The following is a 27,343-nucleotide window of genomic DNA, read 5'->3' on the forward strand; positions in this document are numbered from 1 at the left end:
CCTTACCCACACCCGCTCCCGTGAACACATCACCCCGGTCCTTAAAAACCTTCATTGGCTCCCGGTCCCCCAACGCATACAGTTCAAAGTCCTCCTCATCACTTTCAAAGCTCTCCATAATCTGCCCCCCCCCCTACCTCACAGATCTGCTCCACCATCACACCCCATCTTGTTCCCTCCGCTCCGCAGACGCCAACCTCCTCTCCCTCCCCTGTAGGACCAAGCTCCGAACCTGGGGTGATAGAGCCTTCTCCATTGCTGCACCCACACTTTGGAACACATTACCAAAACTGCTACGAGCCTGCCTGGATCCAAATTCATTTAAAAAAGATCTTAAAACATATCTGTTTAACATTGCTTTTACTTTATAATTGCACTGTTGGAATTTTTATTGACTGCTTAAACCGTGTTCACTTTTAATGTATTATTTTACTGTTTGAATTTTATTGATTCTATATCCGTGTTCACATTTTTATTGTTTGTATTTTTTGTTTTATTTTATTGTTTTTACTATGTACACTGTAAAGCGTCTTTGAGTTCTAAGAAAAGCGCTATACAAATAAAATGTATTATTATTATTATTATTATTTACAAACTCCTTTTTGTGAAACGTACCTACGTCTTTACGGACCTCCCTCCTGTATATACTAACGCTACCTCTTGCATGCCAGTGATGCACAGAGGAGCTCATCGAGCATCTTCATTCAACCTCCATTATTAATGCTGTTGTCATGTGCGTAAATGGCACAGACGGCGGAAGCTTGTTTCCACGTGTGGGTCGTCGTTAACCGATACAAATGCAGTTGAAAATAGGTATTTTCCCTCATCATGAATAAGTTCAATTCAGTTTTAAATGGGAAGTCTGCTGCACAGAAATGCAACCGATGGTGTTGGGCGAATAAAAAGGGTGTGTCAGTAGGCTCTGCCAGTTTGTGACCATATTCCAGAATGTTTAGGCCAGAACTTTAACTGCTTTGGTCTCGTTTGGAGACTTAATTTGACGCCAAAATGCGCACGCTTTGCTCTTGTCCTTGTCCTTGTTCTCTGCTTTGTTTCTTTCTATCTGCTCATTTTCATCTGTTTTCACCAAATCTGTGCACAAAACAACTTTAAATCACTTTAACATGTACATTTCTGTCTCCTTAGATGCTAAACTGCATTTCGTTACCTTGTACTTGTACATGTGTAATGACAATAAAGTTTAACCGAGCCACTGGTGAAATAATCGAACACTTCAGGCTGCTATGTATTTATTTATTTATTTTACTATTAAGGGGCGGCAGCTTCGATTTACTGTGGATGTGTGTGTGTGTGTGTGTGTGTGGGGGGGGGGGATCCTTAGCCAGGGGCCGTCATTAATATACAAACGATCAATGGTTTCAAAGGAACTCTATAAACCTGCCTGTGCGCTGTGTTGGGGAGGGGCCTGTGTGTGGGATGGGGGGGGGGGGGGGGGGGGGTTACACATGGATTTAAGACCTGGCTGCATACAGACAACAAAGGCTGACACCGCGGTGTGTGTCTGAGTGTGTGTCTGAGTGTGTGTCTGAGTGCGTGTCTGAGTGCGTGTCTGGCTGTGTGTCTGGCTGTGTGTCTGGCTGTGTGTCTGGCTGTGTGTCTGAGTGCGTGTCTGGCTGTGTGTCTGGCTGTCTGGCTGTCTGGCTGTGTGTCTGGCTGTGTCTCTGAGTGTGTGTCTGAGTTTGTGTCTGGCTGTGTGTCTGAGTGTGTGTCTGAGTGTGTGTCTCTGAGTGTGTGTCTGAGTTTGTTTCTGGGTGTGTGTCTGGCTGTGTAATCCTTCCTGGCAGCCAGACGTGAACGTCGAGGTTCTGCTCCTGCAGCGTTGTCACTGCGGACAGACACCCAGACACACACCCAGACACACACCCAGACACACACTCAGACACACACCCAGACACACACCCAGACACACACCCAGACACACACTCAGACACACACCCAGACACACACCAAGACACACACCAAGACACACACCCAGACACACACCCAGACACACACCCAGACACACACCCAGACACACACCCAGACACACACCCAGACACACACCCAGACACACCCAGACACACACCCAGACACACACTCAGACACACACTCAGACACACACTCAGACACACACTCAGACACACCCAGACACACACTCAGACACGCACCCAGACACACACTCAGACACACACCCAGACACACACTCAGACACGCACCCAGACACACACTCAGACACACACCCAGACACACACTCAGACACACACTCAGACACGCACCCAGACACACACCCAGACACACACTCAGACACACACCCAGACACACACTCAGACACACACCGCTGGGAATCCCGTCCCCGCTTGGTTGGTTGTTTCATGAGGACGTTTCTTCAGTGCAGCAACAATTAGACGGATCAATCCGTATAAAATAACCATCTCATCCTATGTTCACACTTTATTACACTGAACTATGCTTCACCATATTTATGAAATCTACCTTCTAGCATGTGCTGAACATCAAATGGTTTGGGCACAGAAACGTCATGGTCACATTTAGGAAGCCATCCGATTGAACTCTGACCTCGTTGTGACTCAGCGCTCAACAACCCGGTTGGGACTTATCATAGCGATGTCAGCGTGTAATCAAAGCTACAATAATGGGCGGGCTGCGTTTTCAGACCCCGAATGAGACGGGCATCAGTAAATATTGATCAGTCAACAACACGACGCCTGGATTAGACAAATATTAATCCAGGCAGGTAGGTAGGCGCTTTAAAGTCTGGCAGCAGCGCAGAAAAACACGCCTTTGGGTCCAGATGAGAATCCGGACACGCTGGTCACACTCAGAGGCACCAACAGGACCGACATGCCGGACTTTCACAATTCACCGACTACATTTCCTGAAAATAAATTTAATCAAAATCACTATTTCCCTCTGATGCGTCCTTTCCCTGTTTTTTGTTCTTTTTATTTGAATTTTTTTGTGGTGTTTTTGTACAAAAGTTGAAATAGTTTACATTTTTCACTGAAAAAGCAGCAGTGAAATATAATAAAACAAATGTTGGTTTCCTGTATGCTCATTACGATGTCTTCCAAATAGACTGTTTTAAATTTAAATTTTGCATTAATGTAAATTGAAATCATTGATTTGTGTATCATCATCCAGCCTTGCATGTTAATCTTAATTTAAAACGCTGTTTCTTACTGATTAAGATTTAAAAGGCTGCTGATAACTACCTTTGTATATAAATACACACATACTGTACAGCACACACACACACAGGAGAGAGAGAGAGGCTGCTCATAGAGACTTGTGTGTGTGTGTGTGTGTGTTTGCACGTGCATACACTTTCATGTGACTATTTCGGTTTCCAGAAAACACAGTGGCGGCAGCTGCTGCCATAGCAACCCCATTGTGTGCCCTCCTGCCCTGCCCGTCCCCTCCCTCTTCTCTCCCCCCCCCCCCTCCTCAGCCACTCCCACCCTTTCCATCCTCTTGGTTGTGAGCTCCGCTCGCCACAGCGAGAGGACCAGAGAGGAGAGAGGTCGGCTCGCTTCGTCTCACTGTGGGGGGGGGGAACGAGACGAGGCGGCGAGCAGACCAGGAGGAATACACTGGAGGGACACGCGGTCCTTTTAGGGTGAGAATGAGTGAGGATAGCCACGCCCACTACAGGCTGGACCCCAGCGATCGCCTCAATGGGCTGGGACAGAGGAGGAAGAGACCCAAGAAGGTACATAATAGATGCACAAGATGGGGGGGGCTGACTCCCAGCATGAGGGCAGGAGCAGCAGGTGGAGATTGTGTGTTTGTGTCATGTTTACAGGATTTACCACCCCCCCCCCCCCCCTTTACCGTCCTCTGCCTCCCCGGAGTGAAGCCGTCTCCAGGTGGGGGTTCTCCATCTTTACTGAGGCTCCTTCTTCTTTCCTTGTTTCCCTCTTTCTCCCCTGATGTCTTCCGCCTGTCCCTCGGTGTGTTGTTGTTGTTGTTGTTGTGAACACCTCTGGGTAGTGAGTAGTGGGGGGGAGGCTCCTCTCCCACGCTGGCAGGGTGGGTCTCTGCTCCCCGCGCTCTTTGTGTGCCGTGTTGTCGTGGATGCTGCTCCTCCTGGGCTCTCAGGGGGGGCTTCGTTCACCGCTCCTCCTCATTAGAGGAGCTCCCTTTAGCAGGATTTCTGCTCCTTGTTTTATTTCGGCTTCCTCCACACACCCTTCTCTTCTTCTGTCAGCTGTTTTCATGAAGACACACATTAACCAAACAAAATATGACACGTAGAACATTCCCTAACGTTGAATGATCCTTTGTGATATTTATTGCTGTATCGCTCTCATTATTATTTGTCCCCCCCCCCCAAAAAAAAACACGATTAACAGGGCCTTCCTCGTTCCGTGTTTTGGTGAAGGTTCTTTGCAGGAACCTCCTGGGTGTGGCCTCAGAGGAAAATGGCCACTGTGTAAATATGGTCGGTTGTGTTCATCTGAATGATTCCTCCTTTTCTGCGTCTGCGCTCCAGATGGCAGGAGGTGCAGCTGCCGTCCACCTATCGGCATGTCTCTGATTCCTGCAGCCTTTGTGCTTGACATGCTGAGGTGTCCTGATGCACAGGTGGCGAGCCTCCTCCATAGCCAATCGGCAGTCCTGCGGGTTTTTATTCTTAGATGCCTCGTTTGCTCAGGTATCCCTTAAAAGCACGGACGTATCACAGACTTCAGGCCTGTTGCTACTCTCAGCATCAGCTAAAGACAAATCTGATCTCATTCGCAGGGCAGAAAAACAGTTTGGCTCCTAATATAATATTCATTTAGATCTGAAGACATTCTCATTTTAACATGTTTGCATGGCTATTTATGAATATTTTGATGTACTCTTTGTTTTGCTTTTGCCTGAATGGTGCCCACATAGCTGCCTATTCTTTGGCAGGGCTGCCATGTGTTGACGAGGGACGTCCCGATCAGGTGTTTTTGCCCCCGAGTCCGAGTCATTTGATTTTGAACCGATACCGAGTCCCGATCCGATACTTCTTTAATACATAACAAAAAATAAAGACGAGTGAAGAAACGGATCCAGGATGTCCCTTATTTTCTATTTTATCATCTTATTCTAACATTTAATTCTTAAACAGAGCACTTCTGTGGCGCAGCTTGAACATTGTAGTAATAAACTTTGGACTTGGACTAGTGCAACAGGAAATATTACATTTGAATGTTTAGAATGAACTGAACAGCAGCTCAATCGCCATGTTTCTCTCATCCACTTCAGAATATGTCCTTGCACGACTAAGCGTCTTTGAGTTTTCAGAAAAGCGCTATATGAATAAAATGTATTATTATTATTATTATTATGTCAAGCTGCTTCCGTGTTTAGCTAGCATTCAACCAATAGTGTCACAGGAAGTGATGTCACGCCGCACGCATTGCCATCTCTGTCTGGAGTAGGGAGGTCTCACTCTGTGCCAGAGCGTAACTCCAGGTCTGACTAAAAGTATTAACAGTAATGATCCATACCTGTCCCAGTCCTGATCAGGAGCTAACGTCCGATTCCGATCGAGTCCACAAGTTCGGAATCGGGCCCGATTTACAATAACAAGATCAGGAAACATCGGGACGTCCCGAGTTGTGACCCTCAGCTTCATGCGACATTTTTACAAGCTGCTGGCTGGAAGGGAGGAACGGCCGAGCAGCAGGCAGGTGTCAGCAGTGCTGAGTCCACGCCGCAAAAGTGTTGGTGCAAGCAGAGGCGAGGGGGGGGTCATAATCAATGGGTGAATTATTGATGTGACCCTCCCCCATGCACGCACACACACACGCACACACACACACACCCCACTGATGACCGAGCCGTTCTTTGCTGTGTGCAGAATCAGGTGTCGTACATATCGGCTCTGACTTCCTGTTTCCAGTTGATAGAAAGCTTAATCTTAATATGCTGAGTTCGAGGCTCTGCCATTAAACCCCTCATCGCTTTAATCTTCCTCTGCCTCGGCGATCCAAACCACAGCTCTGGCGCTCCATGGCAGCCGCTGCTCGTTCACGAGGAAGACTGTGGTGAAGATAAAGACGCAGGTTTCCTTTTCTAATTGAAGGAAGAGGTGTCCAAACCTTCTGATGTAATCCTGTGAAGGTCACACACTCGGTTTACCATTCCGCTCTTAGACTTAAAAAAAAGTGAGGTGAATTTAAAAAGCCTTTGGAAGTAAAACACTAGCAAGCGATGATGGAAGAACATTTTAATTGAATGTTAAAAGGGAATTAGGTAAAACGACTCTACAACGTTTCATTGGATGTTAAAATATTGCCCCTGAATGTAATCCAGTCTGCTTCTCTGGTTATTATGGCGCTTTGGGATTTAATTTAAGATAAGCATGCACATCGTAAAATAATAACTTTCCTTCCAACATGTGTAATAACAGTGTGCTTCAGATGAACAACATTCAGCCCTGATAGGAAGACTTAACGCTATAAATGGCTCATGACTCATCTCTGATCAGTTATCTGTCTACACCGTCCACGATCCGCCCACCAGGACGGCACCTTTCTAAATCTAAACCCCTTCACACAAAACACAAACACAACCGGTAGATAATAGAATACCCGACGAATCCGGAGCATCAACTCCATCACATCCCGAGAGTCACGTTTTATTTAGCTTTGGTCTGATTAGTTTCGCCAAACTATCGGGATCCACAATTACTTCATCCCTCAAGGTTTGAGGGAGATTAGTCTTCCATGTTTAAAGGAAACCAGGTCTTAGTATTGATTAGCAAAGCAGCGCAAACAACTGAAGCCATTGTGAAAGTCAGATGCTTTTTACACCCATCCACAGGCTGATAGCTGAAGGGGTCATGCTGCTAATTATTCACATGACCACAAAACATGCCATGAAAACTGGGTCATTTGCAGCATTTGACGAAATGACTTTCTGGGGAAGTCTCAGTTTGACACAATATTTTCTTTCTATACATTTTTATCCACCACAGACAATAATGAAGCCTTTTGATGCCCATTGGTGCTTCACTTTAGTCAGTTTTCATATATTTAAACCTTTAGAAAAACAACTCAAAGCAAAATCAATTTGTTCACGTTAGACTGAAGACTCTTGTTCCATTTGTCCTCAAATTATTCTATTTACCTGTTGAACGTAATAGTTTAATACTGACAGTAAAATGAACTAGAAACGCACTCAGAGAGCGCAGACCTCCGCCGAGCAGCTCATTCCTCTCCTAACTGGATCTAATGCATCCACATGGTGATCTGGATCAACACCAAAAGGTTCTAGATTGTTCTTGTTATCTTTATACACCAACCATGGAAATTAAAAGTCAGTCATATTTCTATGCTTTTTATGTCCGTAAATGGAGTTTTAATGTTAAAATTAAATATTTGTTACTGACTCCATTCTGGATCCGATCAAGATGATATTTGGTGGTAAGATAGAGGACGCCCCCCACCCCCACCCAACACGACTGTGTCGAATTCCATAAACATCGGTCAATAATCAACCGAGATATTGAGCAATTGACTGCAATGTTAACGGAAATTTCAAACTGATCCATTAGAAAGTCAGTAGAAAATATAGTTGGACACCCCCTACATTAATTTGCTTCATGAACTAAGACAAGATAGAAGATAATAATGAGGAGATGTTGGTCGGTGGAGACAGAGAATGTCTCGTCCATGCACGAGGACTGCTATTGATGGCTATGACTGGGCTACTCTGCTGTCTGCTCAGATCTGTCTGGGAATGACTCTATTCCTCTGTATCCTTTAATCCAGCACGCCTGCATAATCTGTGGCTCATCTTCAGGAAGGTCACAAGAACCAACTTTAAAATCTGCATTAGAGTTATGCAGTTATGTACTGTATATAGTATGTACAGTATGGGCAGTGTATATTCATGCTGTAGCGATCCAAGTGTTGCAGCGTTGCAAATCTAATGCTGACGCAAAGGGGTACAGGGAGAATTAGGATTAGGTCATAGTCAGGATTGAGATTAAACAAATTGTGTGTGTGTGTGTGTGAGAGAGAGAGAGAGCCTTTAAACATTTTCTGAGCAAACAACAGCACAGATGGTCAATGACTGTGACGCTATTATGTCACCATGGCGACCAAGAGATTTGGCGCCAAAAAAGCCTTAGCGCTAAACATCTGAGGTGAATAAAATAAATCAATCAATACCAACATGCAGTTCTGTTTCTGAAAGTCAGCCTGGCTGGTTCCCAGGAAGATTTACTAAATGTGTCAATGCTAGCGCACGTAGCGACCGGCAGCAGAACCTATGGGCTCGCCTGTTCTGAGCTTTTGTCATGTTTTAATGTTTTAATATTTCTCGTGTATTTTCAAAATGAGCAGTTATATTTATGAGACTGGGGGAGATGTTTTCCTTTTGCTGCGCTGGCAGGGAAGTGTGAAGCTGTTCTGCAGAACCCACATTCTGGAGGTCATTACTCGTGAATGTGTTGAATTCAAGTCCATAATGAGTCTAGAACTTAAACACGGATCAATCAGCACCTTCTCAGACGTGCTGCTGCAGCACTAAAATCTAGGAGCTGAAACATCTCAGCTGTTTGTGCTGCATCTCAAGCATCCAGAGCAGAATGAGAAAGAGAACTTGGTTTAATGAAGCGTATTAAAATAGCATCCAGAAATGGTCCTGAAGTGTTTGGAGCAGCCGATGCGTATAAAGTCAAAGCTGCAGGCAGACGAGGACGTCAACCTGGACAACGTGTCCAACCGTTGGAGACGTGAAAAGGACACAGGACAAATGAGGTTATATGCTGTATTTTGGAGACGAGGAGTTCCACATGAATGAATGAATGAATGAATTTTGTTTTCGAACATGCATAAAAATATGTAAGTATTTGTACATACGAAAGAAAGAAATACTGATAAAAAACAAAAGACACAACAAAATGCAGCACAAAAGGAGTAGGAAGAAGAGGAATACTTATTTAAAAAAATGTCCTATTATTCAGTTTATGGCAAAATATTCAACATAAATACTTGTATTAATAAACCATAAAATACTATCATATATAAATAAAACAATATATATACCGGTACTCATCATCATCCAAAGTTAACACCTTTCCTCTTCTGTATACTTGTTCAGAAAAAACATTTTGTACCTCCTTTGCTTGTTAATTGTATGTTTTATTTGTTGATTTTATCTCTTGTTTTTATGTTTTTTAATATACTCTTGTGCACTTTGAGGTTTGCTTCCAAATATAAAGTGCGTTCAACATAAATTGTATTGTTATGATGCTGCTCACATTTGTCCGAGGGTCTGCTCAGGGAGTTCGTGTGTTTGCTCAGACACACGAAAAATTAGAGGGAACATTGCTGATAACCCTCTGAGGTCTGACATAATCAGGTACCTTATCTTTTCAGTGCGATTATGGATTTTTTTTATTGCTTACATGGCTAGTGCCCCACCTAGCCTGGACCCTCACACAAACACACTAAAGGGTTGAATTATCTTTGCAGAAAGAAAATCATCTCTTGTACCACTTCTTCTTGGCCCTCTTCTTTTGGAGCTGCTGCTGACGGTCCTCTAGCTGGGACATCAAGGCTGTCTTCTTCTCTTCCCAATCCTTCTTCATCGGGGTCTCGTTTAGAAGCTTGTTCTCCGCCTCAGCCTCCTTCAGAGTCGCAGTCAGGGTGTTGCGTCTGTTTGACACAACGCTGCTTGTCACTGTTGTGAATAGAAAACACAACGTTGAACTGCTAAAGGTTCCGAGGAATCTCAAGGGCACTGGTGTATTTCTGAACAAGCATCCCACACCTCTCTGTCAGATTGTTTGTGACTTGTTCCTTCCTCTTTCGGCTCGACCCGTCAGGGGTCGCCACCGCAAAGTCGATTTCATGCTTAATTCTGGCGAAGTTTCACGCCGGATGCCCTTCCTGCAGCAACCCTCTGCATTTAGACGCACGCAAAGTCTTTCCAGCGCTCTGTTCTAGTTATTCAATTTCAATTCAATTCAAAACACTTTATTTTGTCCCCCGGGGGCAATTTAAAAGCAAGGAAGAGCAGCGTTGCTAATAACAAACAGGACATACACAACATAATACCACATAGTATTCAGCAGCAGCCACTGGCAAAGTGCTGCGTACGTAATAAGGTCATTTAGGGATATGCAACAGGACTACATAGCAGCCCTGCTGTGTGTTATGCTACGTATTCAACCCTCCTCTGGGTTCTGCAGCGCGGACAGCGTGGACTGATGGGAGCCACTCGAACACCGAGTTGAGAGTGCGCAAAGGGACCTGTAGGATCCGCCGGCCGGGGCGAGTTATTTGTTGGTTCTAACAGGGTGTCCGGTGATTTTGGAGCAAACTTTGGCAATGGAATACAGGCGTGATTGATCTGAATGAATGAACAGAATGAAACCAGCAGCTGAATGAGAAAGTGAGGACTCTCTGTTCACCAATAACAGCTCCTACGGTCAGAGAATTGGGAGTTTGGGTCGTGTGAGTAGACTATCTATTGACTCTAATCAAGGTCAATAGCCCTAAGAGAGTTCCCTGATCGTGTGCTGAACCCACTGATCATCTGAACATCAGGCCTGAATGAGCCAGCTCAGTCTGAGACGATGGACAAGGACTATTTATTGAAGAGAGGCTCGATCCATTTACATCTGGTGACTCTGGGGTTCCGTGTCGATCCACACATCTTATTCTTGAGTTCAGATAATGAGACATGTGGGTGAGGTGGAGGATGTGAAGACACAGATGTGTGGATTCATTTTCCACACAGTTCCCGAGAGGAGCTTGGCTTTCATTCATCCGATCATCGTGAACTTGAATTGACCTTTTAGTACCTGATTAGACTCCTTGGAAATGCAATGAAAGTAATACCGAATGAAAACTTTATATTACCAGCATCTCTATTGCGGAGTGTACTTCCTGTTTGACACAAACGTCAATGGAATTCCCTCATTTTACAAGATGCAGTGGAACCGTCACTGCTTTATTGGCAACAAACTGGAATTGCTGTTGTGTTTCTTTGATGTATTGGGATTGGACAATTGTTGATGGTGTCTTTAATGTTCACATTAACATAATCTTAACCTGCCACTGTTAATTATGATTATTGTTATTCAATTAAATTTTATTTCTATAGCGCCAGATCACAACAGGAAGTCATCTCAAGGCACTTTACAGGTGTAGCAGGGAAAGACAGAACCCAACTTGACCCACAAGAGCAAGAACTTTGGCGACAGAGGCAAGGAAAAAACTTCCCTTTAACAGGCAGAAACCTTGGACAGAACCTGATGGACGGCCATCTGTCTGGACCGTTATTATATTGTTGTTGTTGCTGAGATTTGTAGGGCTTGTAAATGTAGCATTGAAGACAATAGGGAGGCTTTAGCTTCCTGTCCGGTCCGTGTGCAGTGGAACTGAGGAGCTATTGATCCATGAGCAAGTGATCAATGGCTAATCTCTGTTATTGGTGTGTTTTCCAGTTATTTCAACTAAACAGAACCTTAATCAAACCGAGGACTGATCCTTTTTGCTCTGTATTTTATTCTCTGGCATCACTTGAGGCGCCACACTGGGTCGTGTGGGTGTCAGCGTGGCAACCTAAATACAGAGGGAGACATAAAGCAACTAGGAAGGAAAGGTTACCAGGTTACCACAGAGAGCGAACGCGTCGCTCTGGGTCGTAACCCAAAGGGAAGATTTCCCAGAGCACCAAGCCAGCGGTGGCCTTGATCCTGCCTGATTAAAAACCATGTTGTCTAACCGTTGCCTTTCCACGAGGAGACAGGTGTGTGTGCCTTTAATAATCTCCCAGACCCACGTCCATGTCCTAAAAATAACAGATATTATTAAACTAGCGATATTCATTAACCCTTCTCCACCCAGCGAAAAGCCATTTTCCATGTGAGACGAGGCTAACTCGAATCGTTCTCTTGTCAATAACATATATATTATGTGTGTGTGTGTGTGTGTGTGTGTGTCCTGCAAGTCTGACAAGATAGCATGATATATTATATCATAAAGGCACAAAGTATGTCCGTTATATCTCTAATTACCTCTCATTTCTCAGTTAGAGCGCAAATGAAGACATTTGGGATTTCCTTACATTTAAATTGGTTCTTTACCTCGCGTGTCGGCGTTACGCTCCAAAATGTTGATTTGTTGAGGCCCAGACTCATGAAAACACTGACACGCGTTTGCATTAAGTTCAAATTGACAATTTCTTATCTGGAAAAAGCCTGTTGATGCTCCGTTCCCGAGTGGAGGGGTGACATCGGGTGAAATTCACAGGAAGCACTTGGCCTCGGAAGAATGAAAGGACATTCTGAAATGACAAGGCCCGTTGTGCGCCGGAGACACGACAGCTCACTGAGCATCCAGAGTGGAACACGGAAAGACCAACGCTATTCATGGGAACAGAAAGATGGCCTTGTTACGCAAGAGCCTCGACTGCGACTCGCGTTCCCGCTGCCAGTTGCTTCTCAGAAGTGGCGGAGAGGAAAGAAGGCCGCGTTGTCATCGAGATCTCTGCGATCTTCGTTAATGCTTTGGTCAAGTATGTGGTATAATGGAGGGGTCAGAGGGGGGGGGGGTGTCTCCTCCACAGCCCGAGCTTGCAGAAGGTCGGCTTGCTCAGACTGACAGTCTATTAGAGTCACTGCTTCATTTCCGCATTGACTGATTTATACCCTAAACCTCCTCAATGCTACAGACATTACTCCTGATCCAGATGGCCAGCGGCTGCATTCACTTACTGTGGAATGAGTGAATGCGGGGGAAGCATTCGTGTGAATGGCCGGGAAGCATTCATGTGAATGGCAGGGAAGCATTCGTGTGAATGCCCGGGAAGCATTTGTGTGAATGCCCGGGAAGCATTCGTGTGAATGCCCGGGAAGCATTTGTGTGAATGCCCGGGAAGCATTCGTGTGAGTGGCCGGGAAGCATTCGTGTGAATGCCCGGGAAGCATTCGTGTGAATGCCTGGGAAGCATTCGTGTGAATGGCCGGGAAGCATTCGTGTGAATGCCTGGGAAGCATTCGTGTGAGTGGCCGGGAAGCATTTGTGTGAATGCCCGGGAAGCATTCGTGTGAATGCCCGGGAAGCATTCGTGTAAATGCCCGGGAAGCATTTGTGTGAATGTCCGGGAAGCATTTGCGTGATTGGCCGGGAAGCATTTGTGTGAATGTCTGGGAAGCATTCGTGTGAGTGGCCGGGAAGCATTCGTGTGAGTGCTCGGGAAGCATTTGTGTGAATGGCCGGGAAGCATTCATCAACCAGGGTGACGTCATCAATTTAATTAAAGTAAAATAATGAGAGAAAAGCAATGCCTCACCTCTTCCTCTCCTAGGGGACAACCGTTACACGAAATATAATCGAAATCAGGTAAAACATTTTTGAGTTTTAAATACAAACAAAATTACATTTAAATTAATTCACAATGATCAAAAAAGGCTCATAAATGCAGTTAAAACACAAAATATTCCATCAGGGTCTTCATTTTAGAAATGCAGCCTCATGGGTTGGGTTAGCAGGAGCTAACGTAGCATTGCCAGTTTCTCCCTTTTCTGGATAAATGCAGAGTTGCATCAGGAATGTCATCTTTCATCCCTCTCTAGAAAAGGTAGGGATGAAAGTGAGCAGAAGTAAAACAGAGTACATGTGTGTAAATGAGAAGGTCCCAGGGGGGACAGTGGGGTTACAAGGAATAGACGTAAAGAAGGTAGAGGACTTCAGGTACCTCGGGTCAACAGAGCAGAGTGATGGAGAGAATGTGGAAAGGAGGTGAAGAATCATGTGCAGGCAGGCTGGAACGGGTGGAGGAAAGTATCAGGTGTGCTCTGTGATAGGACGAAGGGACAGGTCCACAAGACAGTGGTGAGGACAGCCATGATGGACGGCTTAGAGACAGTGGTGAGGACAGCCATGATGCACGGCTTAGAGACAGTGGTGAGGACAGCCATGATGGACGGGTGAGAGACAGTGTCTTGGAGGAAAAGACAGGAGGCGGAGCTATAGGGGGAGGAGATGAAGATGCTGAGGTTCTCCTTGGGAGTGACCAGGTTGGACAGGATTCGAAATGAGACAATAAGAGTGAAGGTTAGACGTTTTGGAGACAAGGTCAGAGAGACCAGACTTTGATGGTTTGGACATGTCCAGAGGAGAGACAGGGACTATATCGGTAGAAGGATGCTGGGGGTGGAGCTACCAGGGAACAGGACTAGAGGATGACCCAGGAGAAGAGACATGGACGTAGTGAGGGAGGACATGAGAGTGGCTGGTGTTGGGGAGGACGATGCAAAGGACAGGGTGAAGTGGAGAAGGTTTGCATCGAGATGGTCGGTGAGAGCGGTCGCACCGCTGCTGAGCTCCCGGCGAGCTCCCGCATTCCACCTCGTTCACTGCTCTACAGGAGGAATCAACATCTTCTTCTGAAATCCATCCTAAAAATAATGAACTATTTTGTGCTGATCTATGCGGTAACCTTACAGGGATTAATTTTCATCGAGTCCCAGGAAGTACTTTTACCGAGGATATCGGAAAGAAATGGATCGTTTCCGTGCGCCGCTTCTTCAGCGCATTTTAAAACTCTGTGCGATCTGAAGCGGTTTCAATCCAGGAGGAGAAACGTGCACCACCTGGACGGCAGGACAGTAAGGAAAATCATCTGTATGAGTCTACTTCTGTCCGGAAATATACACCCAAACCCGGGACCCGGAGACGCGAATTCTACGTTCACGGAGACGCCGTTCGACTCGCCCTTCGTCGCCGCTCACAACATCTGGAGCAGCGACACGTGGAGGCCGCGCCCCGAGGACTTCGCGACAAACCTCCCGAGGTCAACCCAGCCAAACGCCACATCGCCCACCACCGAACCCCCCCAGCAGCAAGACGGAGACGGAGACGGAGCGGCGCAAGCTTTCTCCCTGTTTTCACTTCCGGCACTTCGCGCCGAGGGACGCAGCCACCGCGCGACGGCGCGTCACGGAATTCCCCCGGCGCAGATACGTCACGGTGACGGAAGGGGCTTCCCCCGTCCCCCTGGAAACACAGACAGGGCCACATCGAGCAGAGGCCTCGGAAATGCGGATTATTCCCCCGGAGTTTTTCGCCGCGAAGCAACGCCTGAGAGCACCAGCTGCACTCCCACCCCCCAGCTGCACTCCCCCCCCAGGTATCGGTCGGCCACTCCCTTTGTTTACAATCGATACCGCCACCCCAGCGCCCCCCTCCTGCCCAACGGCCCCACCCTACCCCATTCACCGGCGGACAATATCCCCCCATCGATACCCCCTCCTCCCCCCAGCGTCCCCCCAGAGACAGTGAATGACAAAGGCTTCTACTCCACGGAAGATATGAATAACATTTTCTCGGGGAGAGGTCTTCACATTATTCATCTCAACGTGAACAGCTTGACATGCAAATCCAAGATGTCCGAGTTAACATCGATGTTTGGCAACGGTAAGGTTGGAATTCTCTCCTTTTCGGAAACCAAACTGGATGATTCTTGTAAAGACACTGAGATTGAGATTAAGGGATACACTGTTATCAGGAAGGACAGGGACCGTCATGGGGGCGGGGTCTGCATCTACGTTAGATCAGACCTCAACTTCACCGTTCTACCAGAACTAGGAACAGACACAGAGTCTGTCTGGGTAAAAATCATTTATCCCAGAGCTAAACCTCTGGTCATTGGCGCAGTATACAGACCCCCAGACCAAAATTCATTCTATGATTTATTGGAGAAGCATGTGATCGGCTTGGGGAGCTCGGAGGTCATTCTGATAGGAGATTGTAACACCAATGTCCTTCGGAAAGACACCCCGACTTTCAAATCCTTCAGCAGCTTCTGTAATCTGCATAACTTTACCCAGCTGATCCAGCAATTTACAAGGGTAAGCACCACCTCTAGAACTATCATAGACCTAATCCTGACATCGGACAAATCTAGAATCAAAAACAGTGGTGTCATCGAGTGCAGTCTAAGTGATCACAACATGATCTTCTGCACTCGAAAAATTCATAGACCTGCAGCCCATTGCCATACCACAATAAACTGCAGAACCATGAAGCATTACTCCCCAGAAGCTCTAACAACAGCGCTGGAGGAAACTGATTGGTCTGAAACTTTAAACTCCGCCTCTGTCGAGGGGACCTGGTCTTCCTTTAAATCTGCATTTCTGTCCGTAATCGATAAGATAACACCCATAACTGCGGTTCGGGTCAGAGCCCGTACAGAACCTTGGATGAAGGGGGAAATATTGAATGCCATCAAGCTCAGAAACAAATGTTACTCTGAGTACAGAAAAACCAACAACGAGGAACTACTTGAAAAAAGCAGAAAACTACGCAATGAGGTTAACAAAATGATAAAAAATGCCAAAAAGAATTTCTTAAATGAGAACATTGAGGCAAACAAAAGCAACCCACAAAAACTGTGGGAGGCCCTAAAACAATTAGGCTGCAGCAACAGACTCCAAACAAAAACCAGTAATATCTGCATTAACTCAAGTGGTTCACTCCAGACCGACAGGTTGGTGGTAGCAAATTGTTTTAACAGCTTTTTCACCACTATTGCCACCCTGTTGGTCAGCAAACTACCCCCGCATTCAGGTCTGTACGGTTCTGACCACATCCAGACTCACTATGAGAAGCTAGGTGCTAAAAAGGACACTTTCTCTTTCACACCTGTAAATACCGTTGATGTGCTAAAACAACTAATTGCCCTTCAACCTAACAAGGCCACAGGCCTTGACAACATACCCACCCGGTTCCTCAGAGACGCAGCTGTCTCTATCGCCCCCGTGGTAACCCATCTGATAAATTTATCCATCAATCAGTGCCACGTCCCACAGGAATTCAAGACGGCGCGGGTTATCCCTCTGTATAAAAAAGGAAACAAATTAGAACCTGGCAACTACCGCCCTGTTTCCATCCTTTGTTCCATCTCAAAGGTTATGGAGAGAATAATCCAGGAGCAAATCAACCGCTACCTCGCCGAGCATAGCCTGCTCTTTGAATTCCAATCAGGCTTCAGAACATCCCACTCCACTGACACGTGCCTCATATATCTGACCGACTACATTAAGCGTGAAGTAGACTCGGGCAAGTATTGCGGCATGGTCATGCTGGACCTCCAGAAGGCCTTTGACACGGTCAACCATTCAATCCTATTGAATAAACTAGGGGCGATTGGTTTTGATAGCACATCAACAAACTGGATGAAATCGTACCTTGAGGGACGAGAACAAATGGTAGACATAAACGGAACCTTGTCCTCGTCCCTCCCGGTAAGCTGCGGGGTTCCTCAAGGCAGCATTCTGGGGCCGTTACTGTTCCTCCTATACATTAACGACATGAATGCTGCCTGTAACTGCAAATTGTTCCTGTTTGCTGATGACTCAGCACTCCTGATTTCGGGAGAGGACAAAGTGCAGGTTGAGGAGGCTCTCAGCTCTGAGCTCACCAGAATCCGTACTTGGCTTACCGATAACAAACTGTCACTACATCTTGGTAAAACCGAATCGATTCTTTTTGGGTCTAAACACTCTCTGCGTGAGATAAATGTTAATGATTTCTTGGGTCTAAACACTCTCTGCGTGAGATAAATGTTAATGATTTCAAGGTCACAGTCGATAATACAGTCATCTCCAGCAAAGAAGAGATTACCTATTTGGGCTGTGTTCTTGACAAATACCTGTCTGGCGATAGTATGGCAACTAAGGTGATCAAAAAAGTCAATCAGAGAACAAGATTTTTGGGCAGAATGTCTGCTTTTGTCAACAAAAGTGCTCTCCGGACGCTTGCTGCAGCCCTCGTTCAGCCCCTCTTTGACTATGCTAGCACCTCCTGGTATTCAAACATCAAAATGTCCCTGAAAACCAGGCTCCAAACCTCCCAAAACAAACTGATTCGGCTACTCCTCAATCTGGGGCCCATGACCCACCTTCTTCCTGGACATTTTGCTAGCCTAAAATGGCTCAGGGTAGAAGACAGGGTTAAACAACTCAAAATGGGATTGGCATTTAAAATAGTCAATGCAGCTCTGCCCTCAGTCCCCTCAATCCCTGCATACCTGACGGAACACCTCCACAGATTTAGTGACACCCACAGCCACAACACTAGAGGGAGCTCAAACAACAACCTGATTACCCCCTCCTATAGGACTAACATGGGTAAATCATCTTTCTACAATACGGCCACCCAAGGGTGGAACGGTTTGACTCCCGCCCTCAAAACATGCACCTCTTTGGCCTCCTTCAAAAAGGCCCTAAAAATACACCTTTCAGGGGGACAGAAACGGAGATAGTCATCACGACTCTCTCCGGGTCAAACCCCCCCTCCTTTTTTTTTTTTTGTCCACCCATGTTGCACGTATTAATTGCTTTAGTAATTTATTGTAATTTATGTAAGTTATTTATTGTCATCTCGCATCAGTGGTGTAATTTATTTTAGATTAATTGTTAGTTTGCACTGGCGGTGTAATAACATTTTATTTTTGTCTTTCTAATGTTACGTTGCATCAATTGCGTAATTTAATATTGGATTTATTTTTATTTGTATTGTTATTTGTATTGTTTTTTGTGGATGATTTATGTACGAAGGACTTTCAACGGAAACAAGCCCGCAAGGGCTTTTTTGAAATGCTCCTCTTAGACAGGATGTTTGACGTTATTTGTACTGTAATACATGCTACTGTTTGACTGTACTTGTACTGTAATACATGCTACTGTGTGACTGTACTTGTACTGTAATACATGCTACTGTGTGACTGTACTTGTACTCTAACATTCTATCTAATAAATATATTCATCATCATCATCATGATTTGCTGTGGAGACATCTCACGGGACAAGAAGACAGGACAGTAGTAGTCGTGTCTTTATTCTAGACAAACACGCCTGCATGTATTTTACATTTATGTGTAATATCCGTCGTCCCCTTTAGCCTGTTTAGAATTGAGATTCAAATTCCGTGGTTTGCTTTTTATTCCTGATGGACAGATGGTGTCTCCATTGACACTTTATAACAGCAGCTTTGTGTGACGATTGCATTCACACGAGTTAAACTTCATCTCAATGACACACGGAACACACAACTCACCGGCAGGCAGTGGAACTCGATGCAGATGGAATCTCATGGCTCCTTTCCCACTGAGTGTCTCTGCAGTCACCCCCAAGCCTCCGTCCTACTTGGACACATGTCCTGTCTCGCCCTGAGAGGACGAGGATGTTTGCGCCTCAGACAGTTGGAGAACAAACCAAAGAAAAGCACGAATCCAGTGTGTTTTCATGATGTGTGAATGACCCTCTATGACCCGGCTCCACCCCTCCAGCAGCCCCGCCCCCACTCTAGGGTGGAGGATGTGGTGATAATCTCACCCCCTGCATCCATTATTCAATACCTGATGGAGGATTGTGTGTGTGCGTGTAGGTGTGTGTGTGTGTGTGTGTGTGTGCGTGAGCGAGCTTTGAGGTAAGGGAATAGTGGGTCCAAATGCCATTTTTTACATTAATTCTTTGACTTTTCCCTTTTCCTGATTTCATGACGTAATCAGTAGCCCAGCCCAGCAAGCTGTGGCGCCACCTGGTGACATAGATGTCTCACTGCAACAAGAACACAGACACCACAGTGATGATGTCATCAATGAAAATCTAAAGAGGACTTGTTTTATATCTTATACAGGATATATATATATAAGTATTAAATAAATTCTTTATATATATATATAGCCAGCATGTTTTTTTTTTTTTTTTGATAGCAACATAACAGACGGATCTTGATGAAATCTTCAGAAAATGTTGGGAATTTTACCAGGAAAAGACGATAACATTTTAATGATGATCCAGAAGAGATCCTGGATTCTGGATCGCTTTGAGATTTTTGTTAACATTGCAGTCAATGGAGCTTCAAAATGTGTTCCTCAATATCTCGGTTGATTATTGACCGATGTTTATGGAACATGTCATGGGTGGGGGGTCTCTATCTCACCACCGAATCAAAAGCCCTGGATCCAGAAGAATCCACACAAAGTGTGCCATTTGTGATTGACTTCTAACTCAATGGGAATTCTAATGTTCAAGGTTTGTTTTTGTTTTAATGGTTAAGGAATCTAAAAATAGAGATCCAATAAATGCAGGACAACCATTTTAGCTGTAAATCAAAATATGGGTTAATCAATACTTCTATTTGTTTGATCTTGGAGTTCACAGGGATGTAGAAGGTGTAAGTTGATTTATGGAATGCAGATATCTTTGTGTAACATTCCTCCCGAGAAAACAGCAAATCTGTTGGATCCGAAAAAATGTTAAACAAATGAATTCACTAAAGTATTGTGTGTTCTTATATTACACTTTATTTGTTTTGTTTTAAGTACTACTTAGATCTTTCACAGGGGGGGGGGGGGGGGCAGTTACACAGAACCTTGGATACCCACTCAGCAGAGTGGTGAGTGGGGCTCAGGCCAGGGAGGGGCCACTTCAACTTTGATGTGGATCAGAGATTCGGGATCTCCGAGGATTATCTGGGATTTTCGTCTCGCTTCTCCTGCTTTTCTTCAGATGAGATGGTTTTTTTCTACATTTTCAGCAGCACCAAAAACTACTGACCCAATTTCCAGGAACCTTTGTGGAACAGTCCGAGGTCAGTCGGTCAGGCAAGCTAAATCTGTAAAGAAATATATATATATTCAGCACATTTTGCATGATATACAAGTTAATAAGACGTCCCAAAAATCTCACAAACGATTGATGCATGTTTCGTTTTATATTTTCCTATATCACAGATTGCAGTTTCGCTGTTTACTCTCATTACTCTCATTGCATGAAATATCTGACAAAGAAAATGTGTTTTGCTCTCAGAACGGATGAACGCTGTAAATCCTCGGAAGCTGGGCGGAGCTTGTTGATGAACGCTAATCTGCTCCTGAGATATGGAAGAGAGATTATTTCAATACGCCCAGGACTCACTGCACTCGTATAGAATTGCATATCGATACAGATGGGCGATTCAAACTGATGACGCTGAACCCGTAATTCCAACGATGCCGTTTCTTAAATATTTCACTTGACCCTGACGTCTTGTCTGAAAGCTGCACCATGGCAACCGTGACTGCTTCGCCAGGCCCTGCACACAACTGGGAGACTAGTAGCGACCAATGAGGACAACTCGGCAGACATGACATCATCCCTCGCTGCTGCAGCAGACCTAGCATGAGCGCTGCGCACGCTAATCATGAAAACCTTGTTGAGCATAACTCGCTCCCTCTGTGGATCAATTTAAATGAACGTGTGCATGAATGATGACGATTTCATCATTGCTGATACCGGGTGGCGTAGTGGGTGGCGCAGTCGCCTCACCGCAGGAGGTTTCCGGGTTCGATTCCTGTCTCCAGAGTTCGCATGTCCTCCCCGTGTCTGCGTGGGATGGGCTCGAGCAGCGCACGTGACCCGCCAGGCGGATAACGCGGCTGGGGACGAGACCATTGAGGTCGTCTGCGGGAAAATGGATCGATTGCTGATCGATTTTGAAACGGCAGCACATGTCTCCAGCTGAGAGACATTGGCCATCTAGAGGTGGAGGTGGCGCCGGCCCTTGGGGAATGGCGCCGTTGGTTGGACGGCACCAAGCAGCCTTTCTTCATCTGGACTGATCACAGCAATCTGGAATCGATTCAGTGGGCCCATCGGTACGTTCCACCCGGGACTTTCTTCTTCGGGCGGAGTCCAAGGAACTGTTACGCAGGTTTCGTGTGCCTTCAAGATGCTGAACATCATAAATCCTGCAGAAGTTGGATTAAATCTACCCGTTCCGTGTTTCTAAGCCCACCCGGGAGCGTCCTCGGATACCCGATGGGCTAACAGCAACTCTGTCCGTTGGCTCCGTCGTCCTGGACAGGACTATGAGGACGCGGAGAACGTCCCCGAAACAACCAAGAGGTGGAGGTCAACGGGGACGTCTCCGATGGCTTTCCTGTGTGTGTGTGTGTTCATATGTGTGAGTAAATATGTGTGTGTGTGTGTGTGTGTATACGTGTGTGTGAGTAAATATGTGTGTGTGTGTGTGCGTGTGTATACGTGTCTGTGTATACACGTGTTCATATGTCTGTGTATATGTCTGTGTCTGTGTGTGTGTATATTTGTGTCTGTGTATATACGTCTGTATGTTCAAATGTGTGTTTGTAAATGTGTGTGTGTATATGTGTGTGTGTATATGTATGTGTGTGTAGGTGTGTGCGTGTATATGTGTGTGTAGGTGTGTGTATGTCTGTGTGTATATGTGTCTGTGTGTGTGTGTGAATGTGTGTGTATATGTGTGTAGGTGTGTGTGTCTGTGTGTGTATATGTGTGTATGTGTACTCTGGGTCACTCACCCTTCATTGTCTGTTTTTTGCACGAGTCTGATTCTAGGTCAGTAGAAATGACTCCTCTATTTTTGTCCATGTAATCCCCTCTAAGGATACACACACCCTAGTGTGCGTGTATCCGTGTGTGTGTGTGTGTGTGTGTGTGTGCGCGCCTGCATCACAGTACGCTAATACCTCCAGCGCGTTACACACACTAATCCACGCACAGTCGGCAAGACTGTCCAGCACGTCCCTCCCTTTCCCAATCTCTCACACAGACTCACACACACACACACACACACGCTCTTCTTGGTGCCGACGCGCGTCATACACACATTGGATATATGTCGCCTCTTCGGGAGCACCCATGAGCGCCGGCGTGGCTTTGGGAGCTGCGGGCCAGGTGAGCTTTGATTGGCAGCTCAGCAAATCAATATCTGATCCATGCTGGATGGCGTGTGTTTATATGTGTGTTTGTGTACATGTACGTGTGTTTGGGTACGTGTGTTTTTTTTTTTAAACTTTGAAATTATTTTATATTATTTTATATTACATAGATACAACAAAAAACACAGAACACGTGAGGGCAAGGTCATTACAATAATATGGTACAATTTGTAAAAATGATAAGAAACATATCAGGTACATTTCAAAACAAAGTCATTCAACGAGGGTCTTTAAGGGTATAACAGTCCCATTTATTTGTGTGTGTGTGTGTGTTTGTACGTGTGTTTTTGTGTGTTAGTAACGAATGTTTGTGTACGTGTGTTTGTACGTGTGTTAGTGTACGTGTGTATGTGTACGTGTGTTTGTACGTGTGTTTGTACGTGTGTTAGTGTACGTGTGTATGTGTACGTGTGTTTGTGTACATGTGTTTGTATAAGTGTGTGTTTGTGTACTTATGTTTGTACGTGTGTTTTTATGTATTAGTGTACGTGTCTATGTGTACGTGTGTTTGTGTACATGTGTTTGTATAAGTGTGTGTTTGTGTACTTATGTTTGTACGTGTGTTAGTGTACGTGTGTTTGTACGTGTGTTTGTACATGTGTTTGTATACGTGTGTGTTTGTGTACGTGTGTTTGTATACGTTTGTTTGTATACGTGTGTTTGTATGTGTATTTGTGTACATGTGTTTGTACGTGTGTTAGTGTACGTGTGTTTGTGTTTGTGTACGTGTGTTTGTACGTGTGTGTGTACGTGTGTTTGTGTACGTGTCTTAGTGTACGTGTCTTTGTACATGTGTTTGTGTACATGTGCTTGTGTACGTGTGTTTGTATACGGGTGTTGGTGTACGTGTGTTTGCACATGTGTGTTTGTACATGTGTTTGTGTAAGCGTGTGTTTGTGTACGTATATTTGTACGTGTGTAATTGTGTATCGACTCGATGGAGTTGTTGAACTTGCTCGTCTCTGTTCAGTCACCAAACGGCTCAGATAAAAATTTAAACACTCAAATTGTAGCAAAATCAGAATCAAACTAGAATTTAAAATGTAGATTTTAAGATGTTTTAAACAATTCTACATAATGGTGTCATCCAGCGTGAACTCCCTGTGACCCGCCTCCGTTGTAACGTCTCCTCTCTGCTTCTTCCGGTGGGCCAACGTGCGACTCTAAATTAACGCTCGCTCATTGTCTGCTGGGATAGGCTCCGCCCATGATCCTGCAAAGGATAAGTCTGAAATGAACGGATGGTTCTGCATGTTTGTTCTACTTTTAGAATCCATCCAGTATTTCCAGGTGCAGCTGAAAGGTCGTTCTAAAAGCGCATTGAGCTCACTTTGGCTAGTTTAGCTGTGCTAAACAGAGATTCTATCTCCACTGCAGAGCCGATGTGCTTTTATTATCACTTCTATTTAATGTACGTACTTAAGATTGGTGAATGCAGAATTGTTGTTTACAGCCTGCTTGATTTAGATTTTAAAAAAACGACACGGACAGGAAATCAGAATTTGACCTTTGTTTATTCCAGGTTTACTCAGACATGGTAAAAAGAAAACATGCTGCACAATCCTTGGAACAATTCGATTTAGGTCTTAAAACTATGCTGATGCTGCAAAGTTTAACGCATAGTTAAACTTTGTTTGTATTTTACTTTGAGGTTGGTTTTCTTTCCTGACAGACTAATGTCAAAACTGGGACGAGGTCGGGTGTATCCAAATGCCTTTTCTATCACCTCAGAGACTTTTGAAGACGCTCTTAACCCGGACTCTAACCCGCACTTACATTCTGAACTACAAACACTTTACTTGTCAGTAGGGCAGCGTGCCTGAAAGGCAAAATGCAGGACACAAGTTAGCATGATTATATAAAAAGTAACATTAATTAATCCAACTGGAAGCAAACTCCGAAGGTGCTTTCACACTGCACCAGGAGGACTCGGTTCCTTTGGGAGCAAATTTCTGCATTTATATTGAGTTGAAAGGTCTGCGTTCACACCGATTTCTTCACGAAACGAATTTTCGGAGCAGCGTCGCGTGGCTGAAAGTAGAAGGGGAAGTCCCGCCCTCTCCCATGTTTAGTTAATAAAATCTACACACAGCGGTACATATTTCACCGCTTTTAGTTTTTCTGGTAACTGAGCTTCCCCTGCAGAGCAGCTCGGAGTGCTCGCTGTACTTCCTCTACCGGAGACGCACCGCGTAGCGTCACTACGGACAGCTGATCCTGCCCTTGCTCCGCCGAAAGGAACCGAGACCCTCCTTTTCAGGCAGACTTTTTTTTGATCCTCTCTAGAGTCCGGATGCGCGTTCACACTGCCCAAACGGAGCGGATTATCCGAGGAAAGGAACTCTGGTCAGTTTAAAAGGGAGCAAACAGCGGCAGTGTGAAAGCACCCTGAGTTTCCACTGGTTTCAAGTGGGAGCAGCTGCTGTTTCACAACTAGAGGGCAGTATTTTATAGGTTGTGTGATCCCATTAAGGACAAATTAAATGATATTGCAGTTTTATGTTGACTTCTATTTGTCCCTCGGGTTCCTTCAGAGAAGCTGCTCAATTGTTGAAGCCGTTTACTTTACACACACACACACTCGAGCGCAGTCTCAGCAGCGGTGCAGACGTTTCGCTCTGATGGAAACAGTAATAAACCAACATTTTGAACATGCCGTTACTGGTTTTGGACATGCTGTTACTGGTTTTGGACATGCAGTTACTGGTTTTGGACATGCTGTTACTGGTTTTGGACATGGCGTTACTGGTTTTGGACATGCTGTTACTGGTTTTGGACATGCCGTTCCTGGTTTTGGACATGCCGTTCCTGGTTTTGGACATGCTGTTCCTGGTTTTGGACATGCTGTTCCTGGTTTTGAACATGCTGTTCCTGGTTTTGGACATGTTACTGGTTTTGGACATGCTGTTACTGGTTTTGGACATGCCGTTCCTGGTTTTGGACATGCCGTTCCTGGTTTTGGACATGCTGTTCCTGGTTTTGGACATGCTGTTACTGGTTTTGGACATGCAGTTACTGGTTTTGGACATGCTGTTACTGGTTTTGGACATGCAGTTACTGGTTTTGGACAGCTAATGCTGACATTTCTGCCGTTGTGATGCTTCACCAGATGAATGTGTTTTGTTTCTGATGATTTAAAGGCATTTCTTGCCTCAGATTTTTGTGTTTATCGTTTACGTTGGTGTAACAGATGCTGTTTTATGTTGACCTGGTGTCGGCGCTGTTTACTATGAACACAACGCATTCTATCATCGACGTCGTCAACCTTGTCTGCTGAAATGCGAACCGAATCATCCAGCGGATTCTAACCGTGTCTCCGTGTCTCTCTTTTCTAGGTAAGTTCATGGACTGGGGGACGAGCTGACACCACAGCTGGGTTTCAGGTATTCTCGAGCTGCTCCTTAGCATTGCTGCTACGGGACTCTGCAGTCTAACCTGTGTGTTTATGCATGCTATTAAGTAATCCATCAGTAACGTCTAAGATGCATTCAAATATATTCTCAGCAGTAATTACAAGGTTTTAATCCAAACAATCCAGACGGAAGAATCTACAATACGTTCTAAGTATAGAATCGTGATGTCCCCCCTCATTGTCTCTCTAGGCTGTCCTCCAGCCTGCTCTGAACTAGTTACCTGAGCTAACCAGCTCTGTCAGCGCTGCTGTCCTCAGGCCCTGAACACAGGGTTTGCATATTTTGTAGGTTTTAAGCTCCTGCAGGACTGAAGTTTGTTCAGTTAGAGACAGCTGGAGGTCCTTTAATCTCTGAGACCCTCATCTGATTCCTGATATAACACGCAGCAGCTCTGATCGTGAAGATCTGGGGGAGCTTAGTAACCAGGCAGAGTCTCAAAGGGCACCTGCATTGAGCCTGTGTTTTAGGGTGATGTTTAACATTCATTCATTCATCGTCCTGACCACTTTTTCCGATACCGGGTCGCGGGTCATGCTGGGGGCGTATCCCAGCAGTCAACGGGTGACAGGCTGCGTAGACACCCTGGACAAGCCGCCAGTTCATCGCAGGGCCACACAAAGACGGCCCCTTGCTTCCACAGTTAAATTATTATTTTACTGCTCTACTTTAAATTTACATTCATATTATTTCATTCATATAGATTTTTCTGCTGCTGAAAGTGAAATAGTGAAATAGAAAAAAAAAATCAAATGTAATGGCTGCTTCAATTTACTCTTCTATTTCTTGGGTGGGTGGCTCCTTTTTATCTCAGCATTTTTGACATTATATTATCAGCTTGGCTAATTTTTTTTTTTTGTAGCTGTATCTGGAAGCTGCGTGGGATATGGTTTCAGTTGTAATGCTGAGTCAGGCCACCAGGTGGCGCCATAGTTGTTAGAAATTAAAAGGGGTGAGGCCAGGGAAAGGGATCCATTGCAGGCGAGTCTTTGTGCTGGACGTCGGCCTGTGTGAATGCCGGATTGTCCTCTGGGACATTCGTGTCACTGATTCCAGCGATGCAGTCAAACGGCTGGGTGAATGCTCAGGATGTCCTCCCTCGTACTCGGAGCTGCTTCAGCACCTTGGACAGAGACTGTGCATCATCAGCACTGGTGCCATTGCTA

The 27,343-nt window shown here is 45.3% G+C and overlaps 1 protein-coding gene across 1 annotated transcript in view; it reads left to right on the plus strand.

Annotated features, from left to right (window-relative positions):
• The first annotated feature begins 3,577 nt into the window (after positions 1-3,577).
• The window catches only part of LOC137911779 (ankyrin-3-like), a 91,557-nt gene continuing 67,791 nt past the window's right edge, over positions 3,578-27,343 (plus strand). Inside the window, exon 1 of the mRNA XM_068756163.1 lies at positions 3,578-3,730. Within this exon, the coding sequence (XP_068612264.1) occupies positions 3,644-3,730 (87 nt within the window). The 5' untranslated portion in view covers positions 3,578-3,643. The remainder of the gene's footprint in view (positions 3,731-27,343) is intronic.

This window comes from Brachionichthys hirsutus, chromosome 23, assembly GCF_040956055.1.
Source record: "Brachionichthys hirsutus isolate HB-005 chromosome 23, CSIRO-AGI_Bhir_v1, whole genome shotgun sequence".
NCBI classification, from domain to species: Eukaryota; Metazoa; Chordata; class Actinopteri; order Lophiiformes; family Brachionichthyidae; genus Brachionichthys; species Brachionichthys hirsutus.